The sequence below is a fragment of the Mesoplodon densirostris genome, chromosome 16 (assembly GCF_025265405.1).
Source record: "Mesoplodon densirostris isolate mMesDen1 chromosome 16, mMesDen1 primary haplotype, whole genome shotgun sequence".
Classification (NCBI taxonomy): Eukaryota; Metazoa; Chordata; class Mammalia; order Artiodactyla; family Ziphiidae; genus Mesoplodon; species Mesoplodon densirostris.
The window spans coordinates 52,080,552-52,104,084 of record NC_082676.1 but is presented as its reverse complement, the minus strand read 5'-3'; the positions used below and the strand labels follow the sequence as shown (position 1 = coordinate 52,104,084).

The window sequence follows — 23,533 nt, the reverse complement described above, 5'->3', positions numbered from 1 at the left end:
GCCCTGACCCACTCCAGAATCGCCTTGGAGCTTTCGAAACCATTCTGATCCTGGGCCCCACCCTAATTCAGTCAGAATTTTTTCTTCACAACCTGAAAAATTCTAAAATGCTCTTCAGGACATTCTAATGTACAGCCAGAGAAAAGAATACCACTGATCTAGGTTTTTTCATAAATTGTTTAACAATTTGCAAATCATAAAAGATTTCAACAAAGTATGAAAATTATAGTCCGTTTTGGCCCATTCTTTTGGGAACAGACCTAAAGGAAATGATTATAATTCAGCTTCACAAATAATCCACAATTTAGTGTATTCTCTGATGGAAGTAACCTGCCCTAAACCCACAATTCACAATAAAAACAATGTCAGTCAGTCTTCTGCTTACCTGATGGGCTCAGCAGTCTTGCTTGGTCAATCTTAAACATCACTGTGTTTTAAATTACTTTGTGTTACCAGTAAACTCATTTTTTTTTCTCTTGAAGATTTCTGTTACGTTCTTAATGCTTTAGGAAAAATTAACTACAGACCAAACAAGGACCAGCTTCATTTGCTGTAATCTGAATGCACCTGGTGAACTGTCAGCCTTATGGCCATAAAGCAGCACAGAGAAAAATCAACACTGGAGAATTTTATTAATAAAAAAACCTCTCGCAGCTTATTAACAAATTCACAGAACAGTAACTGTATGTTTCCTTTTCTGCCATTGTCACTTGTTAAATTACTATCATCGTTTATACACAAGGAAAAGTGGACATACTTTAAAGTCTTTCTGATAAATATATTGCCACGCTGCATCCAGCCTGGATAACGCTCTTCAGAACAGCGTACGCTGGAGCCTGTTAAAAACAACAACAATAAGCAAACCAAAGAAACCTGCTCTACGTTCACCTTCAGTTGTAAGGTACAGGCCTGGCATGGCAGGGTTGGGACTTCTCTGGATAAGTAATAAGATCTAAGAAACAATTTATTTTAATTGGGGGGAAAAAAACGTATTCTAAAGATTGGAATGCCTCTGCTGCAGCCAAAACGTTTGACCCAACCGGTTTCTCACCTGAAGGGGAGAAAGTGCTGGGTAAAAGGATAAGGAAGAGAAGCAAGAAATAAGATTCCCAGCTGGGAGCAAGGCATTTGCTGGCTTTCTGTCAAGCAATGTATTGGTTCTCTTTGTCTGACAGCCACTTTGTATCTTTCTGGGAACAGAAACCTTCCCATCCCTCATCCTCCCAAATAAGGTGCCACCACAAGCAAACAGTAAAGGGGGGGTCCCCACCAGTTCTGCATCGTGTTCGAGGCCTATGTCATGGTGCTCAAGCTCTTCATCCCGAAACTTCCTTATCACCTGATTAAGGAAAAAGAAATGGAAGCAAGTTAGCCTACCAGCTCCCTGCTGTTCTGACTTATTTTGGAGGCTAAAGCCTCATATTATCATCTAAGACACAGGTAGGCAAACTTTTCCTACAAAGGGCCAGAGTCAGTACTTCAAGCTTTTTGGGCTGTAATGTCCCTGTCACAACAACTCAACTCTTCCATCATAGAGGGGACAGCAGCCATGGACATGTAGACAGATGGGTGCAGCTGTGTTCCAACAAAACTTTATTTACAGAAACAGGTGGTTGGCCACTGACTTAGCTTCAAAAAAAATTAAACAGTTCCCTTATTTGCTATAGAAAATTTCTGAGGATATTTATTTATTTATTTATTATTCTGAGAATATTCATTTATTTAATCTGAAGGGTTTGTACTCATGGCATTTGCTCAGAATCTATCAATGATCCGGAAGCAGAGAGAATACAGGTCTGGGCTCAGGAAACATGGGTTTCAGTCCCAGCTCTGCCCAAGCACATGACAGGGCACACGGCTTTAGCTGCCTCAGTTTGCTTGCTTTTAGAATGAGGTGCTGCCCTAGGTTTCTGAGGCATCGCGATTCCCTAACACTCTATTTTGTTCCTCTTACCAAACTGCGTATCTGCCCTTCCCCCCGAACAGCCCCTTCCAGAGCACAGTCAAATACCTGAAGAAGCTCTTCATATTTTTCAGGCTCCTTCTCCATCAGCATCCTGATCTGGTTGTTGTAGTGGTGTGCTATGGACTCTTCCACAGCAACTGTGCAGGCCATTGCGCCTTCCTTCCCAAGCAGGGCAGTTCCTGCACCTGGAATTGTCAGATCCAGAAGGCAAAGGATGGGGCTGATACCACTGGGGATGGAGATCAGCTGAGGTCAGGGTTTGTCACCGTGGCACCCTGGACTCTGGGGCTGGATAATTCCTTGTTGTGGGGGAATGTCCTGAACACCGTGGGCTGTTTGGCAGCATCCCTGGCCTTTACCCACTAGGTGCCAGTGGCATCCCCAGTTGTGACAACCAAAAATGTCTTTAGATGTTGCCAAGCATCCTCAGGAGCAACTTGCCCCCCTTGAAAACCATGGGTTTAGGTGGTACCAGATCACAGTGTTAAACCCTGAATCACATAGTAAGAATGTTCTCTTTTCAATGCTTTTTCTACCCTTCTGATTATGGCAGGAGTGAGTCTTCACTGAGGGTGAGTGTGTTTTGGGTTCCTCTATACCACTGATTCCCCCCGCCACCCTTCTTTTTTTGGCCGTGCCTCGTGGCTTGCGGGATCTTATTTCCCCGACCAGGGATTGAACCCAGGCAGTGAAAGCGCCGAGTCCTAACCACTGGACTGCCAGGGAATTCCCTGACTCTCCCTTTTTAAGAGTGAGCAGATCTCAGGTTTAGAACCTTCATCAGGGAACACCATCTGGCTACAATTGAATTGCTCTAGCTTTTTTCCTCTCTGTTGTATTTATTTTCACTGTACCTTCTATTTTTATAAAAGTACTGATTTTAAGATTCTATCTTAAATAAATGTAAGCAAAAAAAAGTCAATTTAACTTCAGAAAAATATTAAGTAAATTAAAAGGTTGTAAGAGGACACAGAAAGAATTGTAGAAGTGGCTATTTAATGATTCAATCATCCCAGATCCCTAAGCTCACACAGGCTCTTCTGGACAGACACATACCCAGTGCAAAGCCCACCACATTCCAAAAGGGCATCAGAATGGTTGGCCGCACCCTGAATGCAACCATCAACTCATTGAACTTTTTCAAGTGGTCCTTTTCTTGATCCCACATTTTCTGTAAGAAACATAAAAACAAAGACATGCAAGCATTCCACAGAGACCGCCTGCTATATACCAAGGAAACTAATGCCCTGTCCATGTGGGGTAAAGGGAGCAAAACGGGCAAAATGATGAGAACTGCTGTTTCTCCCATTCCCCTTGAATCATTGAAGAAAAATCCTAAACACCAGGCTACGGAGAAGAGAGTGACAGCAAACCAAAAGAAGCATCTGTTATCTTAATTAGAGACAAGCAGACCCCGAATCATGGTGCCAGAAGAAGCTCCTCCGACCCACAATGCGCCTATTCAAGGACAAGAGTGCTTGAAAAGAAAGGAGATGTTTAGCCCATTTCAAAAGCAGAAGGGCAGAATATTACATTTTATATAAATTCCTTTCAGACAGCCAGAAATGTAAGTATCATTTACATCAAAGAAAAAAGGGAGAATGATTATAAGAGCTAACACTTAAGAGTATGTCCTATAGCCAAGTACCGTCAAATAGCTTTACATACGTAATTAACTTAATCTGCACAACTGCTTTGTGAAGGACAAACTATTATTATCCTCATTTTACAGATGAAGAAAGTGAGGCACAGAGAGGTTAAGTAACTTGCCCAAGGGCTCAGAGCAGGCAATTTAACATGTGCTAAGTGTCTATTACATGCCAGGCATGGTATTAGCCACTCTACACCAGCTCATTTATTCTTCACCAAAACCTAATGAGGTGTTAACAGCTCATTTTGCAGATACAGAAATGGAGAGGTCATGTGACTTCCCCCAGGTCACACCGGGAGACAGCTGGAATGTGAACCTTGGTCTGTGTGACTATAAAGCCCAGGCCCGTCTGTCTGCCTCTCAGTATAAAATATAAAATATCTCCACTGGCCTCCACTATGGGCAGGACCACAACGTCTCACAACTGGCGCTTTTACTTAACGCTATGACTCTCAGCCCTTTTTTATCGCCCGCACCGCCCCCCACCAAGACATTTTAATACTACAGATATACTGTATGTGTTTATGTACTAAATGTATGTGCTTGATAAAAAAAGAATAATATGCTTTTTACTCCTCCACCCCCACCCGCACAACCAATTCTTGCTTGCCTGGGGACAACAGTATCTCCCTTGAGAAGGCATGACCCAATGCGATTCATTACTCAAGAGATAAAGAGGCGCCCACCTGAATAACCGGCCCGACGCTCGTCCGACCCAGGACGGCCATCTGCCCCGCGTAGATGCGGTTCGCTCCATATTCACCTGCATGATCCACCCGGATTATTCGATCCACAGCTGCCCGATTGATATTGTCTAAGGTCATTCCCGAACTGCAAAATCTGACACTGATTCTTCTTCCATGAGCTGCAATGCAAGTGTTTATTCTCCATTACTCTTAGGTAAAATTGAGATGTTTCCTTCATAGACAGAAGAAAGAGGCACCTTAGAGCAAAGGTCACAAATAAGCTCCCCATAGGTTGAGTACGCCCACAGGTGTATTCTGTTTAACCTGCAATGGTTTTTGTTTTGTTTTTTAAAGTAAATTAGCTACCAATATTTAAAACTAAGATTTTAACTAAAGATCTGGACTCTGGCTTCAATCTAAGTGTATGATGGTCTAGAAATACTGATCCTGTCTTCTCACCAGGCAGTTAACGTGGTAGCTGCCTCTAGATGGGCATGGTTCTCCAGTCCACCCACTCGTCCGGGCTTGCTCCGTTCCCAACCCTGGCTGCACAGAACCCCTAGGGAGCTCTCAAAAGCACGGATGCTCCTCCCCAGTTGATCTCTGGGAGGGGGACACTGATGTTTTTGAAAAGTTCTGTGCACAAATCCTCTCTGCAGCCAAGGTTACGAACTGTAGATTTAATTTCTCCTAAAAATATCTGCACCCGTGGGCATCTGACTTTGAGAATTTAGCCTTAGAGCTTAGGTTTCATCTCATTATGGTACTTAATTCAACTGAACTCTTCTTGCTTTCAAAATATAAATTCTTCAAGATAGATTAGATTTTGTCTTTTTAAAAAATCTCCAAACAGTAACACCTTGACTGTAATCTCTGAGGCTTACATTAGGGCATTCCCAAAGTTCTCTCCCCGAAGAGAAGAGTTTTGTAACATGTTTAGATGTATAAGGTGTTATCAACTCATTTTGAAGATATGGAAATAGACTCAGAGAGACCATTTAGTTTGGAATGTGAACTCTGACCTGTAGTGATATTATCTTGAGATGTGTTTCAAGGCTCTTATGTATGACTACTGTGTGTTTAATAGATAATTCTTTTCATTTAGGCTAACGTGAACACCCACACAATGTGCAGAAAGTTTCATTTTGGATACATCTATAGTTTGTTTGTTTTTTTTTCCATTAAAAAAGGCTTGAGTGCTTTGGACACAGTGAGGGGGTAGGCCTGATGAAATTTGAGGGGGTTCTGCATTTGAACTTTTCAGGCAGGGGACTTTAAATGACTAACTCTAAACAAAGGAGCGGTGGATATTAGGGGTCCGAAGCATGGTGACCCAGCTGTGATCCAGTCTTCCACATATAATCTGCTCCATCTCACCGAGCATATTTGACTCAAGAAACTGGATGGAGTCCAAGTTCTGCCTGGTGTAAGGTACCACTCAGATCTGTGCCATCAGACAGTGGGTCACTGTGGTCCGTGCACATGTTTTTATGTGGAGAACAATTTGAGACATTTGACAAAGTCAAGGTAACCTGTCTCAAGTTTTTGCCTCCAAGTCCAAGCACTGGTGCTTCCATCGGTCTGGCCTCCTTATAGAAAGATGGGGCCCAATTAAAATTGAAAATGATGAGATGACTCTGTTTTTTTTTTTTTTTTTTTGCGGTATGCGGGCCTCTCACTGTTGTGGCCTCCCCCGCTGCGGAGCACAGGCTCCGGACGCGCAGGCTCAGCGGCCATGGCTCACGGGCCCAGCCGCTCCGCGGCATATGGGATCCTCCCAGACCGGGGCACGAACCCGTATCCCCTGCATCGGCAGGCGGACTCTCAACCACTTGCGCCACCAGGGAGGCCCGATGACTCTGTTTTTTAAAGTAATCTTGTTTGCTTGTTCTTTTATTTTGTTACTCCCACCCAGAAACGTGTTAATGGGAAAGAACTTTAAAGACAACTCAATACTTTTTTTTTTTGGCCGCTCCCCATGGCTTACGGGATCTTAGTTCCCCGACCAGGGATTGAACCCAGGCCCTCGGCAGTGAAAGTGCCAAGTCCTAACCATTGGACCACTGGGAAATCCCTCAATACTCATTTTTAAGAAACCACTTACTGAGAAATAGCAAGCGGCTGAGTGCATAGGATGAGGGTGAGTTCAAACGCACAGCTGACTTCTAATGGGTAGAATTATATTTCTATTAAAAACATACTTGAATTTTCCCTAGCACTGCAACACTCTTCCAGATTCAGGAACCTAATAAATGCTTTTTGGGAGTATGTGTGGAGGGTGGGGTATTGTAATATTTGCTATTTCTATCTTTTCATAATCTCTGCAAGGTCTCTTTAAAAAGTATGGGATGGATACTCTTGGATTGGAAAAATTAATATTATTTAAATGGTCAAACTACCCAGAACAATCTACAGACTTAATGTGATCCCTATCAAATTACCCACCACAATTTTCACAGAACTAGAACGAATGATCCTAAAATTTATATGGAACCATAAATGACCCAGAATTGCCAAAGCAATCCTGAGGAAAAAGAACAAAGCTGGTGGCATAACCCTCCCAGACTTCAGACAATATTACAAGGCTAAAGTAATCAAAACAGTGTGGTATTGGCACAAAAACAGACATATGGATCAATGGAATAGAACAGAGAGCCCAGAAGTAAACCCACACACTTATGGCCAATTAATCTTTGCCAATTAATATACAATGGAGAAAAGACAGTCTCTTCAGCAAGTGGTGTTGGGAAAGCTGGACAGCCAAATGTAAATCAATGCAGTTAGAACACACCCTCACACCATACACAAAAACCAACTGAAACTGGCTTAAAAACTTACATATTAAGACATGACACCATAAAACTCCTAGAAGAGAACATAGGCAAAACATTCTCAGACATAAATCACACCAATGTTTTCTTAGGTCAGTCTCCCAAGGCAATAGAAATAAAAGCAAAAATAAACAATGAGACCTAATCAAACTTATACGCTTTTGCACAGCAAAGGAAACCATAAACAAAGTGAAAAGACAACCTGCGGACTGGGAGAAAATATTTGCAAACGATGCAACCAACAAGGGCTTAATTTCCAAAATACACAAACAGCTCATACAGCTCAATAACAAAAAAACAAACAACCCAATCAAAACATGGGCGGAAGACTTAAACAGACATTTCTCCAAAGAAGACAAACAGATGGTCAACAGACACGTGAAAAGATGCTCAACATTGCTAATTAGAAAAATGCAAATCAAAACTACAATGAGGTAGCACCTTACACCCGTCAGAATGGCCATTAAAAAGTCTACAAATAACAAATGCTGGACAGGGTGTGGAGAAAAGGGAACCCTCCTACACTGTTGGTGGGAATGTAAACTGGTGCGGCCACTATGGAGAACAATATGGAGGTTTCTCAAAAAACTAAAAACAGAGTTGCCATATGATCCAGCAATCCCACTCCTGGGCATATATCCGGACAAAACTCTAATTCGAAAAGATACATGCACCCCAATGTTCACAGCAGCACTATTTACAATAGCCAAGACATGGGAGCAACCTAAATGCCCATCGACAGACGAATGGATAAAGAAGATGTGGTCTATCTACCTACACACACACACACACACACACACAATGGAATACTCTTCAACCATAAAAAAGAGTGAAATAATGCCATCTGTAGCAACATGGATGGACCTAGAGATTATCATACTAAGTGATGTAAGACAGAGAAAGACAAATACCATATGATATCAGTTACATGTGGAATCTAAAATGTGAAATTATTAAGAAATTAACAAATGAACTTATTTAAGAAACAGACTCACAGACAGAAAACAAACTTATGGTCACCAAAGGGGAAAGGGGGTGGGGGAGAGATAAATTAGGAGTTTGGGATTAGCAGATACAAACTACTATATAAAAAATAAACAACAAGGTCCTACTATATAGCACAAGGAACTATATTCAATATCCTGTAATAAACCATAATGGAAAAGGAAAAGAAAGTACAGTATGGATCACAGATGGGCAAAATATTATTTCTAAAAATCTCCTTTACCAATATAGATTTTTCTCTATTCGTAACCACTTTAAAATAGTAGAAATTACATTCTGAAATTCACCACATGGTCATTAGTGTTATCTCTAGGTATTGGGGTTGACATACTAAATTTCTTCCTACTCCTTTTCTCTATTTTTAGTTTTTCTACAGAAAACATTATTGCTATTATTATTTCCACTTTACTGTTAGTGAGAACATACATTGGCACAAATTGTTTTCTTAAGGGGAGGGTTGGGAAGGGAAGATTTAGCAACATATTTCTACAGTATGGATCACAGATGGGGCACAGAGCTAGAGCCAGAAAATACATATCCTGTCTCTAACACAGATCTTAGACAATTCAGAATTGCCATTTCTTACATATAAAATTGGGAATGATCAGGTTATTTCCTTTTTAAGGAAAAACACACAATAATAAAACCTTTCTTACTGAGTTATCATGAAGGTAAAATGAGATACAGGAAGCAAAGTAACTCTTTAAATGAAAAAGAATGATTCTTATTCTGTATTGGCTCAACTAAGGAGCATTAAAAATCATGTTCAACAGTCCTCTGAGTTTTGCCTGAATTGTCACACACTTTAAAATAAAACTGAGAAATAATAAATTTGAGGCCCAGTGCTAGGAGCTCTCAAATGCATCATTTTATATTCATGTTTTCCCAAAATGTGAAACACATACCTATGATGGTACTTAGGAGATCTCATGTGGTTTATAGGAAGACCTTAAGTGGCTATGAACATGCATTAAATAACACCCATGTTTTTTAGCAAGTTATTCTCTTCCAATTTTTTTGTCTTCATCAAGGAGATGGTCTCAGTTTACAGCTGACGCATCTTAAACATCTTCCTAACACTTGCTAATCGCCCTTTCTTACCAGAAAGAAAGATGATCTTGGGTTCAAGCCTTGGTAGGCAACAGTATCTAATACAATAACTTCTTATTTTCAGCGTATTTATTTTTTATGATTACTTTTCTTGGGACAGGCGATACTATTTCCGTTTACAATAAGGATCTAGTTTCCGTGAAATTACTTAATTTAAAAATGGGACAGGGTTTAGGGAAAAAAAAACTTTAGTAATCAAAATACAAGTGGTATTGCTATAAGGCAAAAGTCGTGAAGGTGGTACACGAATGATTTAACTTTGAGAAAATGACCTCACAATTTTCTGAGGCAGCTCGGATGAAATGAGGAAAGGAAGAGCCAGGATCCAAGTCTGTCTCCCTACTCCCAATTCGATGCTCCTTCCAATACCTTGGTGCCTCTCAAACTTGCAAATACACACGAATCATTCGAAGGTCCTGTTAAAATACTGACATAGCGATCCAGTATGTCAGGGGAGGGACCTGAGAATTCGCGTTTCTAACAAGCTCCGGGGTGAGGGGTGGAGGTGTCGGGGGCAAGCGGACGCTGCTGGTGGTAGGACTACCTACGAGGCCCTGAGCAAAGGCTACGAGGAGGACAGCCCCCCCACCCCGTCCCCGAGACACTAAACTTTTAAGGTCGCCAACTGTTCTCAGTCCGGAATGCCGACCACACCTGCAGTGACGTCACGTAACAGGTGCGCATTTAGGTCATCCCCAATGCGCCGACCCGGAACCGGCGCTCCAGACGGTTACTGCGGAAAACCACCCCACTTCCGGCCCGGTGGACCCGCGGTGCACTACCGGCCTAGCCCCGCTTTTCCAGCCGCTCAGTCGCGCTCCGTCGCAGCCCTGTGACGTATGAACGTCTTCCCCATGACCTCTCCGACCCAAGCCTCAGGAGAAAATTCCCTGGCTCGCCGGCACGGGGCGGGGCCACAGTCATGCTCCCCCTTTACCTGAGAGGGACCTCGGGGCGCCCGTGCGCAGCTGCCACAGACAGCAAGCCGCCGCCGCCCGGGCACAGCTCATTGCCGCGGCAACAGGTGAATCACTCCTTGAAGAGAGCAACCGTGCCCTTGGCGCAGACTGATGACGCACGGCCGACGTAAGGCGGATAAGACCCGCTCTTGCCTCGGTGGAAAAGCCCTGGGCCACCTGCTTCCACTCGATTGGTTGGAAACGTCAAATGAAAAGATTCTATTGGATGCGATCACTATCAATCACTCAGGAGACCGACCGGGTAAAGGGTTGCCATGGAGATGAGAATGCTAAATTGTTCTTTCAAAGATCCCGACCGGGTAAAGATTACTCAGCTCAGTTCCTGGGAAAGAGGACCATGAAGGAATTGTTTACTGGCATAGCCATTGTATTTTATGCTTTACCAATATAGGAGATTTTTCTCTAGTAACCACTTTAAAATAGTAGAAATTACATTCTGAAATTCACCACATGGTTATTAGTGTTATCTCTAGGTATTGGGGTTGACATACTAAATTTCTTCCTACTCCTTTTCTCTATTTTTAGTTTTTCTACGGAGAACATTTATTATTGCTATTATTATTTCCACTTTACTGTTAGTGAGAACGTACATTGGCGCAAATTGGTTTCTTAAGGGGAGGGTTGGGAAGGGAAGATTTAGCAACATATTTCTTACTTTTAAGTCTATATCCAATCTGTCAATGTAGACTCATCAATTGTAACAAATATGTCACTCTGGTGGGGGAGTTGGTGCATGTGTGGAGGCGGGGGTATATGGGAAATCTCTGTACCTTCCTCAATTTTGCTGTGAACTTAAAACTGCTGTAAAAAAAAATGAAGTCTTAAGAAAAAAAAATTTGGACACTTTAAAAAATGCATATCCACTGATACAATAATCCTACTTCTAGAAATAATTTTTCAAATGTCTAATGTATATGAGGGCAAAAAATCAAAGGTGCATATCTGAAAGGATGTACAGCAAAACGTTTAATAATGGTAACTTCAAGGGGTTGGGATAGTGAGAAGGGGGCTTTCATTTTTTACTTTACACCCTTGGATTATATATATATGTATATATATATGTATATATATATATATATATATACACATATATATATACATATATATATATATATACCTCTTTATTGGAGTATAATTGCTTCACAATGCTGTGTTAGTTTCTGTTGTACAACAAAGTGAATCAGCCATATGCATACATATATCCCTATATTCCTTCCCTCCCACCCTCCCTATTCCACCCCTCTAGGTCGTCGCAAAGCACTGAGCTGATCTCCCTGTGCTATGCGGCTGCTTCCCACTAGCTATCTTACGTTTGGAAGTGTATATGTGTCGACGCTACTCTCACTTCACCCCACCTTCCCCCTCCCCCAGCGCCCCCGTCCTCAAGTCCATTCTCTATGTCTACGTCTTTATTCCTGCCCTGCCACTACGTTCGTCACTACCATTTTTTAAAAATTCCATACATATGCATTAGCATATGGTATTTGTTTTTCTTTCTCACTTACTTCACTCTGTATGACAGACTCTAGGTCTATCCACCTCATTACAAATAGCTCAGTTTCGTTTCTTTTTATGGCTGAGTAATATTCCATTGTATATATGTGCCAAATCTTCTTTATCCATTCATCTCTTGATGGGCATCTAGGTTGCTTCCATGTCCTGGCTATTGTAAATAGTGCTGCAGTGGACATTGTGGTACATGTCTCTTTTGGATTTATGGTTTTCTCAGGGTGCATGCACAATAGTGGGATTGCTGGGTCATATGGTAGTTCTAGTTTTAGTTTTTCAAGGAACCTCCATACTGTTCTCCATAGTGGTTGTATCAACTTACATCCCCAGCAACAGTGCAGGAAGGTTCCCTTTTCACCACACCCTCTCTAGTATTTATTATTTCTAGATTTTTTGATAATGGCCATTCTGACTGGTGTGAGGTGATACCTCATTGTAGTTTTGATTTGCATTTCTCTAAGATTAATGATGTTGAGCATCTTTTCATGTGCCTTTTGGCCATCTGTATGTCTTTTTTGGTGAAATGTCTCTTTAGGTCTTCCGCCCATTTTTTAATTGGATTGTTTGTTTTGATATTGAGCTCCATGAGCTGTTTGTATACTTTGGAGATTAATCCTTTGTCCGTTGTTTCATTTGCAAATATTTTCTTCCATTCTGAGGGTTGTCTTTTCATCTTGTTTATGGTTTCCTTTGCTGTGTAAAAGCTTTTAAGTTTTATTAGGTCCCATTTGTTTATTTTTGTTTTTATTTTCATTACTCGAGGAGGTGGGTCAAAAAAGATCTTGCTGTGGTTTATATCAAAGAGTATTTTTCCTATGTTTTCCTCTAAGAATTTTAGAGTGTCCTGTCTTACATTTAGGTCTTTAATCCATTTTGAGTTTATTTTTGTGTATGCTGTTAGGGAGTGTTCTAATTTCATTCTTTTACATGTAGCTGTCCTATTTTCCCAGCACCACTTACTGAAGAGGCCATCTTTTCTCCATTGTATGTTCTTGCCTCCTTTGTCATAAACTAGGTGACCATATGTGTATGGGTTTATCTCTGGGCTTTCTATCCTGTACCACTGATCTATATTTCTGTATTTGTGCCAGCACCATACTGTCTTGATTACTGTAGCTTTGTAGTATAGTTTGAAGTCAGGGAGCCTGATTCCTCCAGCTCCGTTTTTCTTTCTCAAGATTGCTTTGGCTATGGGCTTCCCTGGTGGCACAGTGGTTAAGAATCCTCCTGCCAATGCAGGGGATATGGGTTCAAGCCCTGATCTGGGAAGATCCCACATGCCACGGAGCAACTAAGCCCGTGCACCACAACTACCGAGCCTGCGCTCTAGAGCCTGCGAGCCACAAGTACTGAGCCTGCGTGCTGCAACTACTGAAGCCCACAGGCCTAGAGCCTGTGCTCTGCAACAAGAGAAGCCAACGCAATGCGAAGCCCGCGCACTGCAGCAAAGAGTAGCCCCCACTCACCACAACTAGAGAAAGCCCGCGCACAGCAATGAAGACCCAATGCAGCCAAAAATAAATAAATAATTGATTAATTTTAAAAAAGATTGCTTTGGCTATTCAGGGTCTTTTGTGTTTCAATTACCCGTTACTATAAAATATTTAAGATACACTGCTATTGTAAAATAATGTTGCTAATTGTTTTCAAATTAACGCACTGCAATAATTTAAAATTATGATTGACTATTATATACCTTTTTAAATCCAAATAATTGATGAAAGTGAGGGTGTTGTAACATTCTCACGTAAAGCTCCTGAGTGTAAATCTAGCTCTCAAAAGCCTTAAAATCTTGGCTGTAATCCCATTTCCAGGTCTCTGTCTCAAAAAAAAAAAAAAAAAGGAAAAAATATTTGCAAAGATTTGTGTGTCTCATTTATTATCAGGGATATTTGAAAACAAAATGTCAAGCAGCAAGGGAATGTTAAAAAAAATTGTGGGGACTTCCCCGGCGGTCCAGTGGTAAGACTCTGCCTTCCAATGCAGGAGGTGTGGGTTCGATCCCTGGTCGGGGAACTAAGATCCCACATGCCGTGGAGTGCGGCCAAAAACTTAAAAAAAAAAAATTGTGATCCATCTGTATGATGTTATGTAACCTACTGAAGTGCTTATAAAGAACTTTGGATAAAATGAGAAAACACTTATGAAAAAGAAATGAGAATACCAATTTTTTTTCTTTCTCTTCTTTTCATCCTCCCTCGCTCACTCTGTTCTTTCTACCTTAAAGGGAATTTGCCAAGACTAACAGTGGATGTCCACAAATATTGCTCATACATGATTTTTACTTTTTTTTCTCTGTAGCTTTCAATGTTCCCTTTATTTTCTATAATAAACAAGTATTTTTGTAATGAGAATACAAAATTTCATAAAGAAAAGGCTTATTATTCCCTAATTCAATCCTCAAAAATAGAAGTGAATGTCTATATTATTTTTCCATTTTAAAGATAAGGGATCTTTATCTCACAGTGGTAAAGATACCTGTACAAAATTACACAGTTAAGAAAGTACAAAGCCATTCTATGTCCCAAGCACATCCCATGCATTGGAAAGACAATACACCAAATGGAATTTACTAATAAAGCAACACCCTATATAAAGAAGACACATTCAGACGTTCTATCTTCCTAGGGATCAGACCTTGCAGTGCCATCCCAGGAAATTAATTCCTTTCTTCTCCAATACTTACTCAAGTGGGTATCTACAATCAGATATGTAGCTGCAGGAATTTACTTTGCTAACTTAAGAGTTAATGCAAACTAAAGACTTGCCAAACTGGATTCTTCTCTTTGCTGGAATTAGAATATTTTGTGATTGCAAGAAAGTGCAAGGCCACCTTGATAAAGAACAAGAACCTGAAGCCAATGGGATAGAACAGAGAAAAGAGAAATGTTTGCACGTACTTTCAAAATTCCAGCTCCGAGTACTTGTAATGAGGTGTGTGTGGGGTCCGGGGCAGGGGGATGGGAGGGGGGAGTGACTGAAAACTAAGTATCCAGCATTGGTGAATGATTATGAAAGTATACACTGACACAATGGAAGAATACCATGTAGTCCTTAAAAAGAATGTGTAGCTACTCTCCATATAAAGATCTTCAAGATGTTATTAAGGAGAAAAAATGGAAAAGCTCATAAATAAATAAATATCACACATACGACTACAGATACATATCTGCTTGAATATATAATTTTCTGGGAGAATAAAATAAGCATTATTAGCAGTGGGAGGTGGGATGGGGAGTCCTGAAATAACTTTATGTCTTTTAAGTTTAAAACACACACACACACACACACACACACACACACACACACATCCCTCCTTGGCTTAAAAGCAAGTCTTAAAAGCACTCATTTGGTGATTTTCTATAATTAAACACTTCTTTCTTCTCTCTGATTCTAGGAAAAGGTAAAGAGCAACTTTACAAACTGTTACAGCTTTCATGATCACTTGACTGCTAACAAGACGCCTCCAAGAATTCAAATACACACAATCACATTTTAAAACCTTCAAGACATAGTTTAATCAGTAGTTGTAATGCACATTTGTTAGCGAGAGCTGCACTTTAACAATTATACAGACATCACCTGCAGTTATTAAAGTTATCAAAATATATAAAAACATTCAAGTAAGAAGTATGCAAATTAGCAGCATTTAACTAAAATGAATATATTAGCATATTTCAGTATAATAATAGGGAAAGAAAACAGAGCTTCCATCACACTCACACACACACACACATACACACCCCACACACAGAAAACTTGACTGTTTTCAGAAGCATGGTGAAGGCAAGAATGTTATACATGTAAATTCTCTAGGCAAAAATGCCAACAATTTAGAATTTTTTAAAAGTGAGGATGGAATGAACTTTCATTTGCTCAAAATTCCATGATACTAGTTATTAGACTTAAAAATTCATAAATCTTAACAAGATAAGAGAAGCTTGAAAGCTCATCAGTTTTATAGGTATAAAAATATCCCATGTTAATACTACCTGTAGAAGAGCAGAAAAAAAAATTGGCAAAGGGACAAGTATACAGAAATATGTTAACTATGGTGAGCTTGTTTTGCTTCTCAGAGCAAGGAGTCAATCATTTTTGAGTAATGGGCGAGGGGGGAGGGGGGAAGGGGGAGGGGGGAAATATTCTTCACAGCAGCAGCTTTCTAAAACCTGCACCCACCTTTAAATTCCAGGCTACCCCCAGGAAAGGTTTAGAGCCAGTGAAAGGAAGGAAAACAATAGAAAGAGGGTACAAACAGTCCGTTACAAAACTACAGTACTTTGAAAAAGATTTTGAAGGTATTAGAATGAAAACTGCTTACATTAAACCATAATCTAGGCTTATATTAAAAGGTTTAAAGCTATCAATTTCAGGTAAGCTTATGATGAGGTATTTATTGCATACGGTTTTTATGGTAACGGAAATTTGAAGAGACACTCTGCATGTTTTGTAAAATAAAATTAAAAATTTTAAGCACAAGAGAAACAATAGCCCTTAAAAATATGAATATGTACATTTAAGACGCCAGCATTCAGTCTAGTTTGGTACACTGGCACAGGCTGGCCTGATGCTGCAACCCACATGCCAAAACACTCAAAGACTCAACAGTCCTTTCCAGCCTGGCTCCGAACCATGAAGTGTCATTCAGAGACCTCAGTGCAGGACGGGAAATGGCCTTTGGAAGACTGAGAGACAAACTTTGCCTCTCAATCTTGATGGCACTCTGCCACGTCCCCAAACCCAGGACTAGAGGGACGGAAGTTTTGTGGGTATCCAGGCCCTTAAAGGCCGTTTGCCCTGAGTAACAAAGCTGTAGCAAAATGCCCAGGAAGCTACGAAATCCAGGCTGCCATCCTGCCGCTGTTCCCCTCCTCATAGGGCTCAATCCAGGGCACTCAGGGCCTTGCTCACTCGCACAGAAGGAAGGGCTTTTCTCTCCTATAATATTCTTCTCATATTACATATTCTCATGTAGCTGAAATTACACAACCATCCTCTTCATGCTCCCACCATCTGGTCCAAACATCACAATTCAAGGGTTTCTCCATTTAAAAAAAAATCCAGTCTCCATTCTAAGTCTACAGAACCATCCTAGAGAGTTACTACTTCTTAAGGAACACTTCTCAGCCTAAACCCCCAGAACCTGGCTCCAAAGAACTAACCCAGGCTCATGGATAGATGACCTCTACAGTTAACTTTAAAAGACAACACGAATAAGCTTGTAAAACTATAAATGGTCTCTCCGCAATTTTGGTTGAAAAGCTTCAATGGCTTCAGTGTTTTGGTTGAGCCTGAGCTGCTGGGCCTCAGGCAAACCTACTTTTCTAAGTCCCTAAAGCATTAATCAGGGGCTGGCTTATGTAAACACAGGCACTGGAGCTGCACGTATGGAGCCACTTGCAGGAAAGGCCCAAATTCCAGAAAAATATATTAAAAAATTTCTGCTAAAATCTCAGGTGGATGGTGTAGGCTGGCAGGTCACCAGGCCAGCCTGTAAACCGCACGCTGCAGCATCTCCCCGTCAGTCTAGCCGGTTCCTCATATCCCTCTGGGCTTCTGTTAGTTTCTGGATTAGATAACGCTTGTCACGACTTTCCTAAAAACAGACAGGTTCAAGAGCACATTCAATATATTTGGAAACAAATACCATTATTTCGACCTAAGAAATTACCTATCAGACTTGGTAGGTAATAACCACTGGACCATGGCAATGGCCTCCAAATTGCCTCTTTCACTCTTCCTCCCTCCCCAGCCCCTGGTCCACAAAGCGGCCTTGTAAAAATGTTCCTTTAAAAATGAACATCAGACTTTTACCTACCACCCTCCAATGGCTTCCCATCACACTCAGAATTAAACCCAAACTTCCCACCAGAGCCCTCAGGTGATGCTGTGACCCCAGCTATGCTGTGACTCTAGCATTGCCTTGCCTCTCCCCATCATCCTGCACCCTCCAGCCACACCGCCCTTCCCTCAGGGCCCAGGAGTGCCCGGCTCACTCGTCGATGTACCTTCTGCCTGTTACTCTCATGCCCAAGACCTCCCATAATTGGCTCCTCTCATCATTCGAGTCTCAGCTCCACCGTCACCGCCTCCTTCTGTGGCCACCATCTCAGCAGCAGATGGTCCACCCGCCACTCTAACTACCTCTCTGTATCATCTTCATACCAGTTATCGCAATTGGAATTTATCTTTTTTCTTTAACTACTAAGCAGCCTTGTCTCTCTTCTTCACCTGTGTATCCCAGCACAGTAGGAGGATACAAATGTTGAGGGAATGGATGAGTCAGGGAATGAATGGGGCTGGAGGAGGCCGAGCCTGAAGGCAGGGTTCCGGGGGAGTGGTGATGGGAAATCCCACCCTCTCCCTGGGAAAAGCTCCCCATTCCTTTCAATGTCCTGGGTACATGTCCCAGCCTTGCCCCTGGGACTGGTGCTTCCTTACCAGAGACAGCTGCTCTCGGAGCTGGACAACCACCCGCTTGTGCGCTCCTGCTAGGGCGATGAAGTAGAACATAACGAGACTGCAACAAAAGGCAAGAGGTCACTAGGGAGTTTGTACCATCTGAAGGCCACTGGAAAACAACCCGACACACTTTGCCAGGAACAGTTTTACTTTTGTTAGAAAAAAAGAAAGAAAACCCTCATGTCTCCCAAGCAGAGGGCATCAGAAACAACCAGAGGTATACATCTGAAACTAGCACAACATTGTAAATCAACTATACTCCAACAAAAAGAAAAGGGAAAAAAAAAAAAACAGCCAGAGGGGTTTTATTTGGCAGTGGCAGCAGAGATTGATTCCTGCCTTGCTTTCTAGAGTTAATATTAAAAGCTGCTGATGCTCCCCTGGCACACACATGAAAGGGGAGAGAGGAGGAGACGGGCCAGAAGGTCAGCTCAGCACAGAAAGAACTGGCTGTGGATGATCACTGTGGAACCTCCCTGGCCTCAGTTTCCTCATCTATAAAATGGGGATAATAGAGGAAAATCCAGTGATAACAAGCCTAAGATAATACAATTTTGAATAAAAGCAACTGGCAATTGGTTCCTGTTTTCTGTGCAGGGGAGGTGGCTGCCTGTCCAGTCTCCCCAGAGAGGGCTGAGGGCCACTGGAATCAGTGATGTCAGTCTTCTCTTCTGGAAGTCCTCATGGCCAAGGACAAGAATGACCCCCAAAGATGTGGAAGCCAGATCAGGTAACCACCACCAGATGGTGCCAGCCAAACCACAGCTGGGGTGAATTGATTAGCATGGAACTGCTGGACTCTGGATCCTTGCAATTCCAGGCTAACTGGCTGCAACCCCACATCATTTTATTAATATCAAAGGTATCCTGCCTTTAACAAATGAATTTTTTAACCCCTTTCTTGCATTATGGTGGGGTTTTCCTCTAATAATATCTATATCGTAGGATAACTGTGATGATTGCATGAGTTAATACATGTAAGCTACAATCAATTCCAGTGATTTGTGGTAGTTCTCTTCTGTTCTATAGTCTCCAGGAACACTGAACCAGTGCCCCGAGGGGAAATACGGAATAGGTTCCTTTATGCCCCTGGTCACAACATTTTTGTCAACTGATCAATACTGTGTTTTATGTTTCTTGAGAGAGAAGGTTATTAACACATAACCCTGTTTCTGTTTCAAGACACCTTATTTCATATCACTGAACTCACAGCCAACAGCACCATGACATGTGCCTGAATGAAGCTTATCTAACACACATATTTTCTTCGTAAAACCCATCCCAGCCTTCTTGCACTTAGGAACCCTAGACAGCACTTCAGCTCTATGCGTGAACAGTGAAATCACCAACCAAAGCACAAAATGCAAGAAACATTGCACTAAATGGATCACAAAAAGGACACTTAAGTTACAGTCTGAGCTATGGTTTGAATATTTGTGTCACCCTCAAATTCATATGTTGCGAAATCCGAATCCCAAGGTGATGGTATTAGAACGTGGGGCCTTTGGGAGGTGATTAGGTCATGAGGAGCCCTCACAAATGGGATTAGTGGCCTTAAAAAAGGGACTCCAGAGAGCACCCTAGTCCCTTCTGCCATATGAGAATACAAGAAGTCTGTAAGCCCGAAGAGGATCTTCACCCGACCATGCTGGCACTTTGATCTTGGACTTCCAGCCTCCAGAGCCGTAAAAAATAAATTTCTGTTGTTTAGCCACCCAGTCTATGACATTTCACTAGAGCAGCCCAAATGCACTGAGACATTGTGCATCAGGCAACTCAAATTTTTTGCTACTCTATGCATGTCTACAAATAATCACCAAAAAAAAACACCATTAGTACTGATTTTTGGGTTACAAAAATATTTTAGCTAGTAAGCACATTTGCAACACAGAAAAAAAATACATAATTTATGAATAATGAGAATGGGCTATAGTTAGAACAATGCCTAGTACAAAGTAAGTCCTCAACAGATATTTGTGATTAGAATTACACTCACAATGAATCACTGCACAAAAACCCTCGTCACCCCTGCACCCAACACTTGTCATTTACCAAGCCTTCACTAAAGGCCAGGTCCTCTGCTAAGCACTTCACCATGTGTCCTTCTTCTCACAGCCCTACGAGGTATGTGCCATTCTTATTCCCATTTTCCAGGTGAGGAAATCGAGGCTCAGAGAGGGTATGTGATGACCTGAGGCCACACAGCTTGTAAGTGGTAGAGCCAGGGTTCAAGTGCATGCTTCTAGTCTGGTGCTCTTCTCTCAGCCCAGTTATCAGTTCCTTTTCCAAAGAGCAACTAATTTTGTGAATAATCAGTAATATAATAATAGGCAACATTTATTGGGTTATATTTTATAACTCAGGCTTCTGGCTAAGTACAGATCCCCATTACAAGTGGGATCTCCCTGAACCTGCTCAGTGACCCTCTGAAAGAATTGCTACTGGTATTATTTTGACATCTTAGAGATGGGAAAGTGCGGCTCAGAGAGGTTTGGTACCATATCAAGAGTGGCGGGTGAGGGCTTCCCTGGTGGCGCAGTGGTTGAGGGTCCGCCTGCCGATGCGGGGGTCGCGGGTTCGTGCCGCGGTCCGGGGGGTCCCGCGTGTCGCGGGGCAGCTGGGCCCGTGGGCCGTGACCGCTGGGCCTGCGCGTCCGGAGCCTGTGCTCCGCAGCGGAAGAGGCCGCAGCAGTGAGAGGCCCGCGTACCGCAAAAAACAAACAAACAAACAAAAAAAAGAGTCGCGGGTGAGCTCCATTTTCCAGCGGAGAGGAGCCCACCAGCCACAGTGGAAAATACCCACAGAATCCAGGTGGTTCTCACTCACCAGATGATCATGAAGAAAGGCACTGCGAAGGCTTCCGATGTGATGCCATAGACCAGAGACTGCAGCGAGCTGGGGAAGGTGCTCACCATCTTGGGGACCGCCTCCCAGGTGGTGTTGAAGTTGGTGAAGGGCCCACAGGCTTTGGAGGAAGGGATGCTACCAGGACACAGAGCACGGGGCTCAGGGCCAGGCCTGCAGCACAGGCTGAGCATCCCTCCTCTGCATACCCACAAGGCTTTGTTAACAGTGACCCACAAGGATCCACCTGACCTCATGGGCCTTCTGGAATATTCTGGTCAAAAATGCTTATCCTGAAATCTCATCAAGTCTCTAGACCTGACTTCCAGTTTATAGGAAATTCAGGACAGAAGGTCAAGTTTAAAAACAAGAGTTACCATATGATCCTGCAATCCCACTTCTGGGCATATACCTGGAGAAAACTCTAATTCAAAAAGATACATGCACACCCATGTTCATAGCAGTACTATTTACAGTAGCCAGGACATGGAAGCAATCTAAGTATACATCAACAGATGAATGGATAGGAAGATGTGTGTACACACACACACACACACAATGGAATATTACTCAGCCATGAAAAAGAATGAAATAATGCTATTTGCAGCAACATGGATGGACTTAGAGATTATCATACTAAGTGAAGTAAGCCAGACAGAGAAAGACAAATATCATATGATATTGCTTATATGTGGAATCTAAAAAAAAGATACAAATGAACTTATTTACAAAACAGAAATAGACCCACAGACATAGAAAACTAACTTATGGTTACCAAAGGGGAAGGCCGGGGGCTAGGGATAAATTAGGAGTTTGGGATACACACTACTATATGTAAAACAGATAACCAACAAGGACCTACTGTATAGCACAGGGAACTATACTCAATATTTCGTAATAACCTAAAACAGAAAAGAATGTGAAAAAGAAAAAGCCATATATATACGGCTGAATCACATTGCTGTACACCTAAAACTAACACAACATTGTAAATCAACTATACTTCAAAAAGAAAAAAGAGGGCTTCCCTGGTGGCGCAGTGGTTGAGAGTCCGCCTGCCGATGCAGGGGACACGGGTTCGTGCCCCGGTCTGGGAGGATCCCACATGCCGCGGAGCGGCTGGGCCCGTGAGCCATGGCCGCTGAGCCTGCGCATCCGGAGCCTGTGCTCTGCAAAGGGAGAGGCCACAACAGTGAGAGGCCCGCCTACCGCAAAAAAAAAAAAAAAAAAAAAAAAAAAAAAGAAAAAAGAAAAAAGAACCTGTTACTTGAAGATAGCTACTCTGGTGATATTTTAGAACAACAATAAATTGAGCGCCAGAAATTAAAAGAAGAAGAAGAAGGTCAAGTTAAACGACACTGTGAGAAAGCAATCAGACACCTCCAGAATGTGGGGAGCCTGCCCTTCAGTCTCTTAATTTAGTGGTGAGGAAACTGTTTGAAGAATCAAAGACTAAGGAGAAGTAATGAGTAAAACTTGAAAGATCTGGGCTTCCCTGGTGGCGCAGTGGTTGGGAGTCCGCCTGCCGATGCAGGGGACACGGGTTCATGCCCCGGTCCAGGAAGATCCCACATGCCGCAGAGTGGCTGGGCCCATGAGCCATGGCTGCTGAGCCTGAGCGTCCAGAGCCTGTGCTCCACTCAACAGTGAAAGGCCCGCGTACCAAAAATAAATAAATTAATTAATTAAATAAAATAAAAAATAAAGCTATAAAAGACTATCTTGGGACTGGAGAAATTTGAAAATGGCAGGAATATGATATTGGCATTAATTTTCTTAGGTGTGATAATGTTATTGTGGATATATGGAAGGGAGAATGTCCTTAGTTTTAGGAACTACACGTTCAAGTATTTAGGAATGAAATGTCATGATGCCTACAGCTTAATTTCAAATGGTTCATCATCACACACACAAAAAACGTATGTATACACAGAGAGAAAACAAACATAGCAGAATGTTAACAGCTGGGACAGCCAGGTAAAGGGTATATAAATTTTCATTGTTGCTTTTTTCAACTTTTCTATAGATTTAAAATTTTTCAAAATAAAAAGTAGGGAAAAATAAAATTACAATGGAAAAAATTAAATTAAGGCTTACAAGAATTGCCTATATTCTTATCATAAAGTTCTGTGTAGGAAATTTTCCACTGCAGCTCTATTTTAGGGATAAAAATAGATTCCTGGAAACAATCTAAATGTTGTTTAAGGAAATGGATGAACAATTTATGATCCATTCATACAACAGAATAAAGAACCCCTGAGAGAGAGACAAACACATACAGATATGACTGTCTTAGACAGAAACTAAGTAGTTAGGAAATAGAATTGGAGTATGAACTTCCGCCATATACTCTTTTATACTTTTTGAGTTCTGTTCCATGTGAATGTATTTCTTATTAAAAAAATCAAAGCTAAAAATTACTTTAAAAGAATGAGAGCTCTCTATGCGCTGGCCTGGAAAAGGGCACAATATAAAGTGAAAAAAAAAAT

At 41.8% G+C, this 23,533-nt stretch overlaps 2 protein-coding genes across 5 annotated transcripts in view; both read right to left on the bottom strand.

Annotated features, from left to right (window-relative positions):
* Positions 1-613: 613 nt before the first annotated feature.
* COQ7 (coenzyme Q7, hydroxylase) lies at positions 614-10,304 on the bottom strand. 3 transcript variants are annotated; one of them, XM_060120546.1, is made up of 6 exons: positions 10,187-10,304; positions 4,304-4,482; positions 3,023-3,137; positions 2,012-2,151; positions 1,271-1,339; positions 614-836 (listed from the first exon to the last, which is right to left on the bottom strand). In XM_060120546.1, the coding sequence occupies exons 1-6, from the start codon at positions 10,257-10,259 to the stop codon at positions 759-761; spliced, it is 654 nt and encodes a 217-aa protein (XP_059976529.1). In that variant the 5' UTR covers positions 10,260-10,304; the 3' UTR covers positions 614-758. The 3 variants fall into 3 exon arrangements, with proteins under 3 accessions (XP_059976529.1, XP_059976531.1, XP_059976530.1); XM_060120548.1 differs by lacking the exon at positions 10,187-10,304 and adding an exon at positions 9,860-10,067; XM_060120547.1 differs by lacking the exon at positions 10,187-10,304 and adding an exon at positions 9,904-10,067.
* Positions 10,305-15,718: 5,414 nt separating this feature from the next.
* Positions 15,719-23,533, bottom strand: part of TMC7 (transmembrane channel like 7) — a 50,871-nt gene continuing 43,056 nt past the window's right edge. The window contains exons 14-16 of one of the 2 annotated variants that reach the window (XM_060078505.1): positions 21,027-21,182; positions 18,180-18,258; positions 15,719-17,334 (exon numbers count right to left, since the gene is read on the bottom strand). In XM_060078505.1, coding sequence (XP_059934488.1) covers positions 17,260-17,334; positions 18,180-18,258; positions 21,027-21,182 — 310 coding nt within the window. In that variant the 3' untranslated portion in view covers positions 15,719-17,259. The remainder of the gene's footprint in view (positions 17,335-18,179; positions 18,259-21,026; positions 21,183-23,533) is intronic. The other variant, XM_060078506.1, reaches the window with a different exon arrangement.

Excerpts from the sequence above, each read along its gene's own strand:
- COQ7 (XM_060120546.1), bottom strand. The coding sequence starts at position 10,259 with ATGAGCTGTGCCCGGGCGGCGGCGGCTTGCTGTCTGTGGCAGCTGCGC. Across the intron at positions 1,340-2,011 it reads AATATGAAGAGCTTCTTCAG|GTGATAAGGAAGTTTCGGGA; the intron begins GTATTTGACTGT and ends TTCCTTAATCAG. Across the intron at positions 837-1,270 it reads TCGAACACGATGCAGAACTG|GCTCCAGCGTACGCTGTTCT; the intron begins GTGGGGACCCCC and ends TGTTTTTAACAG.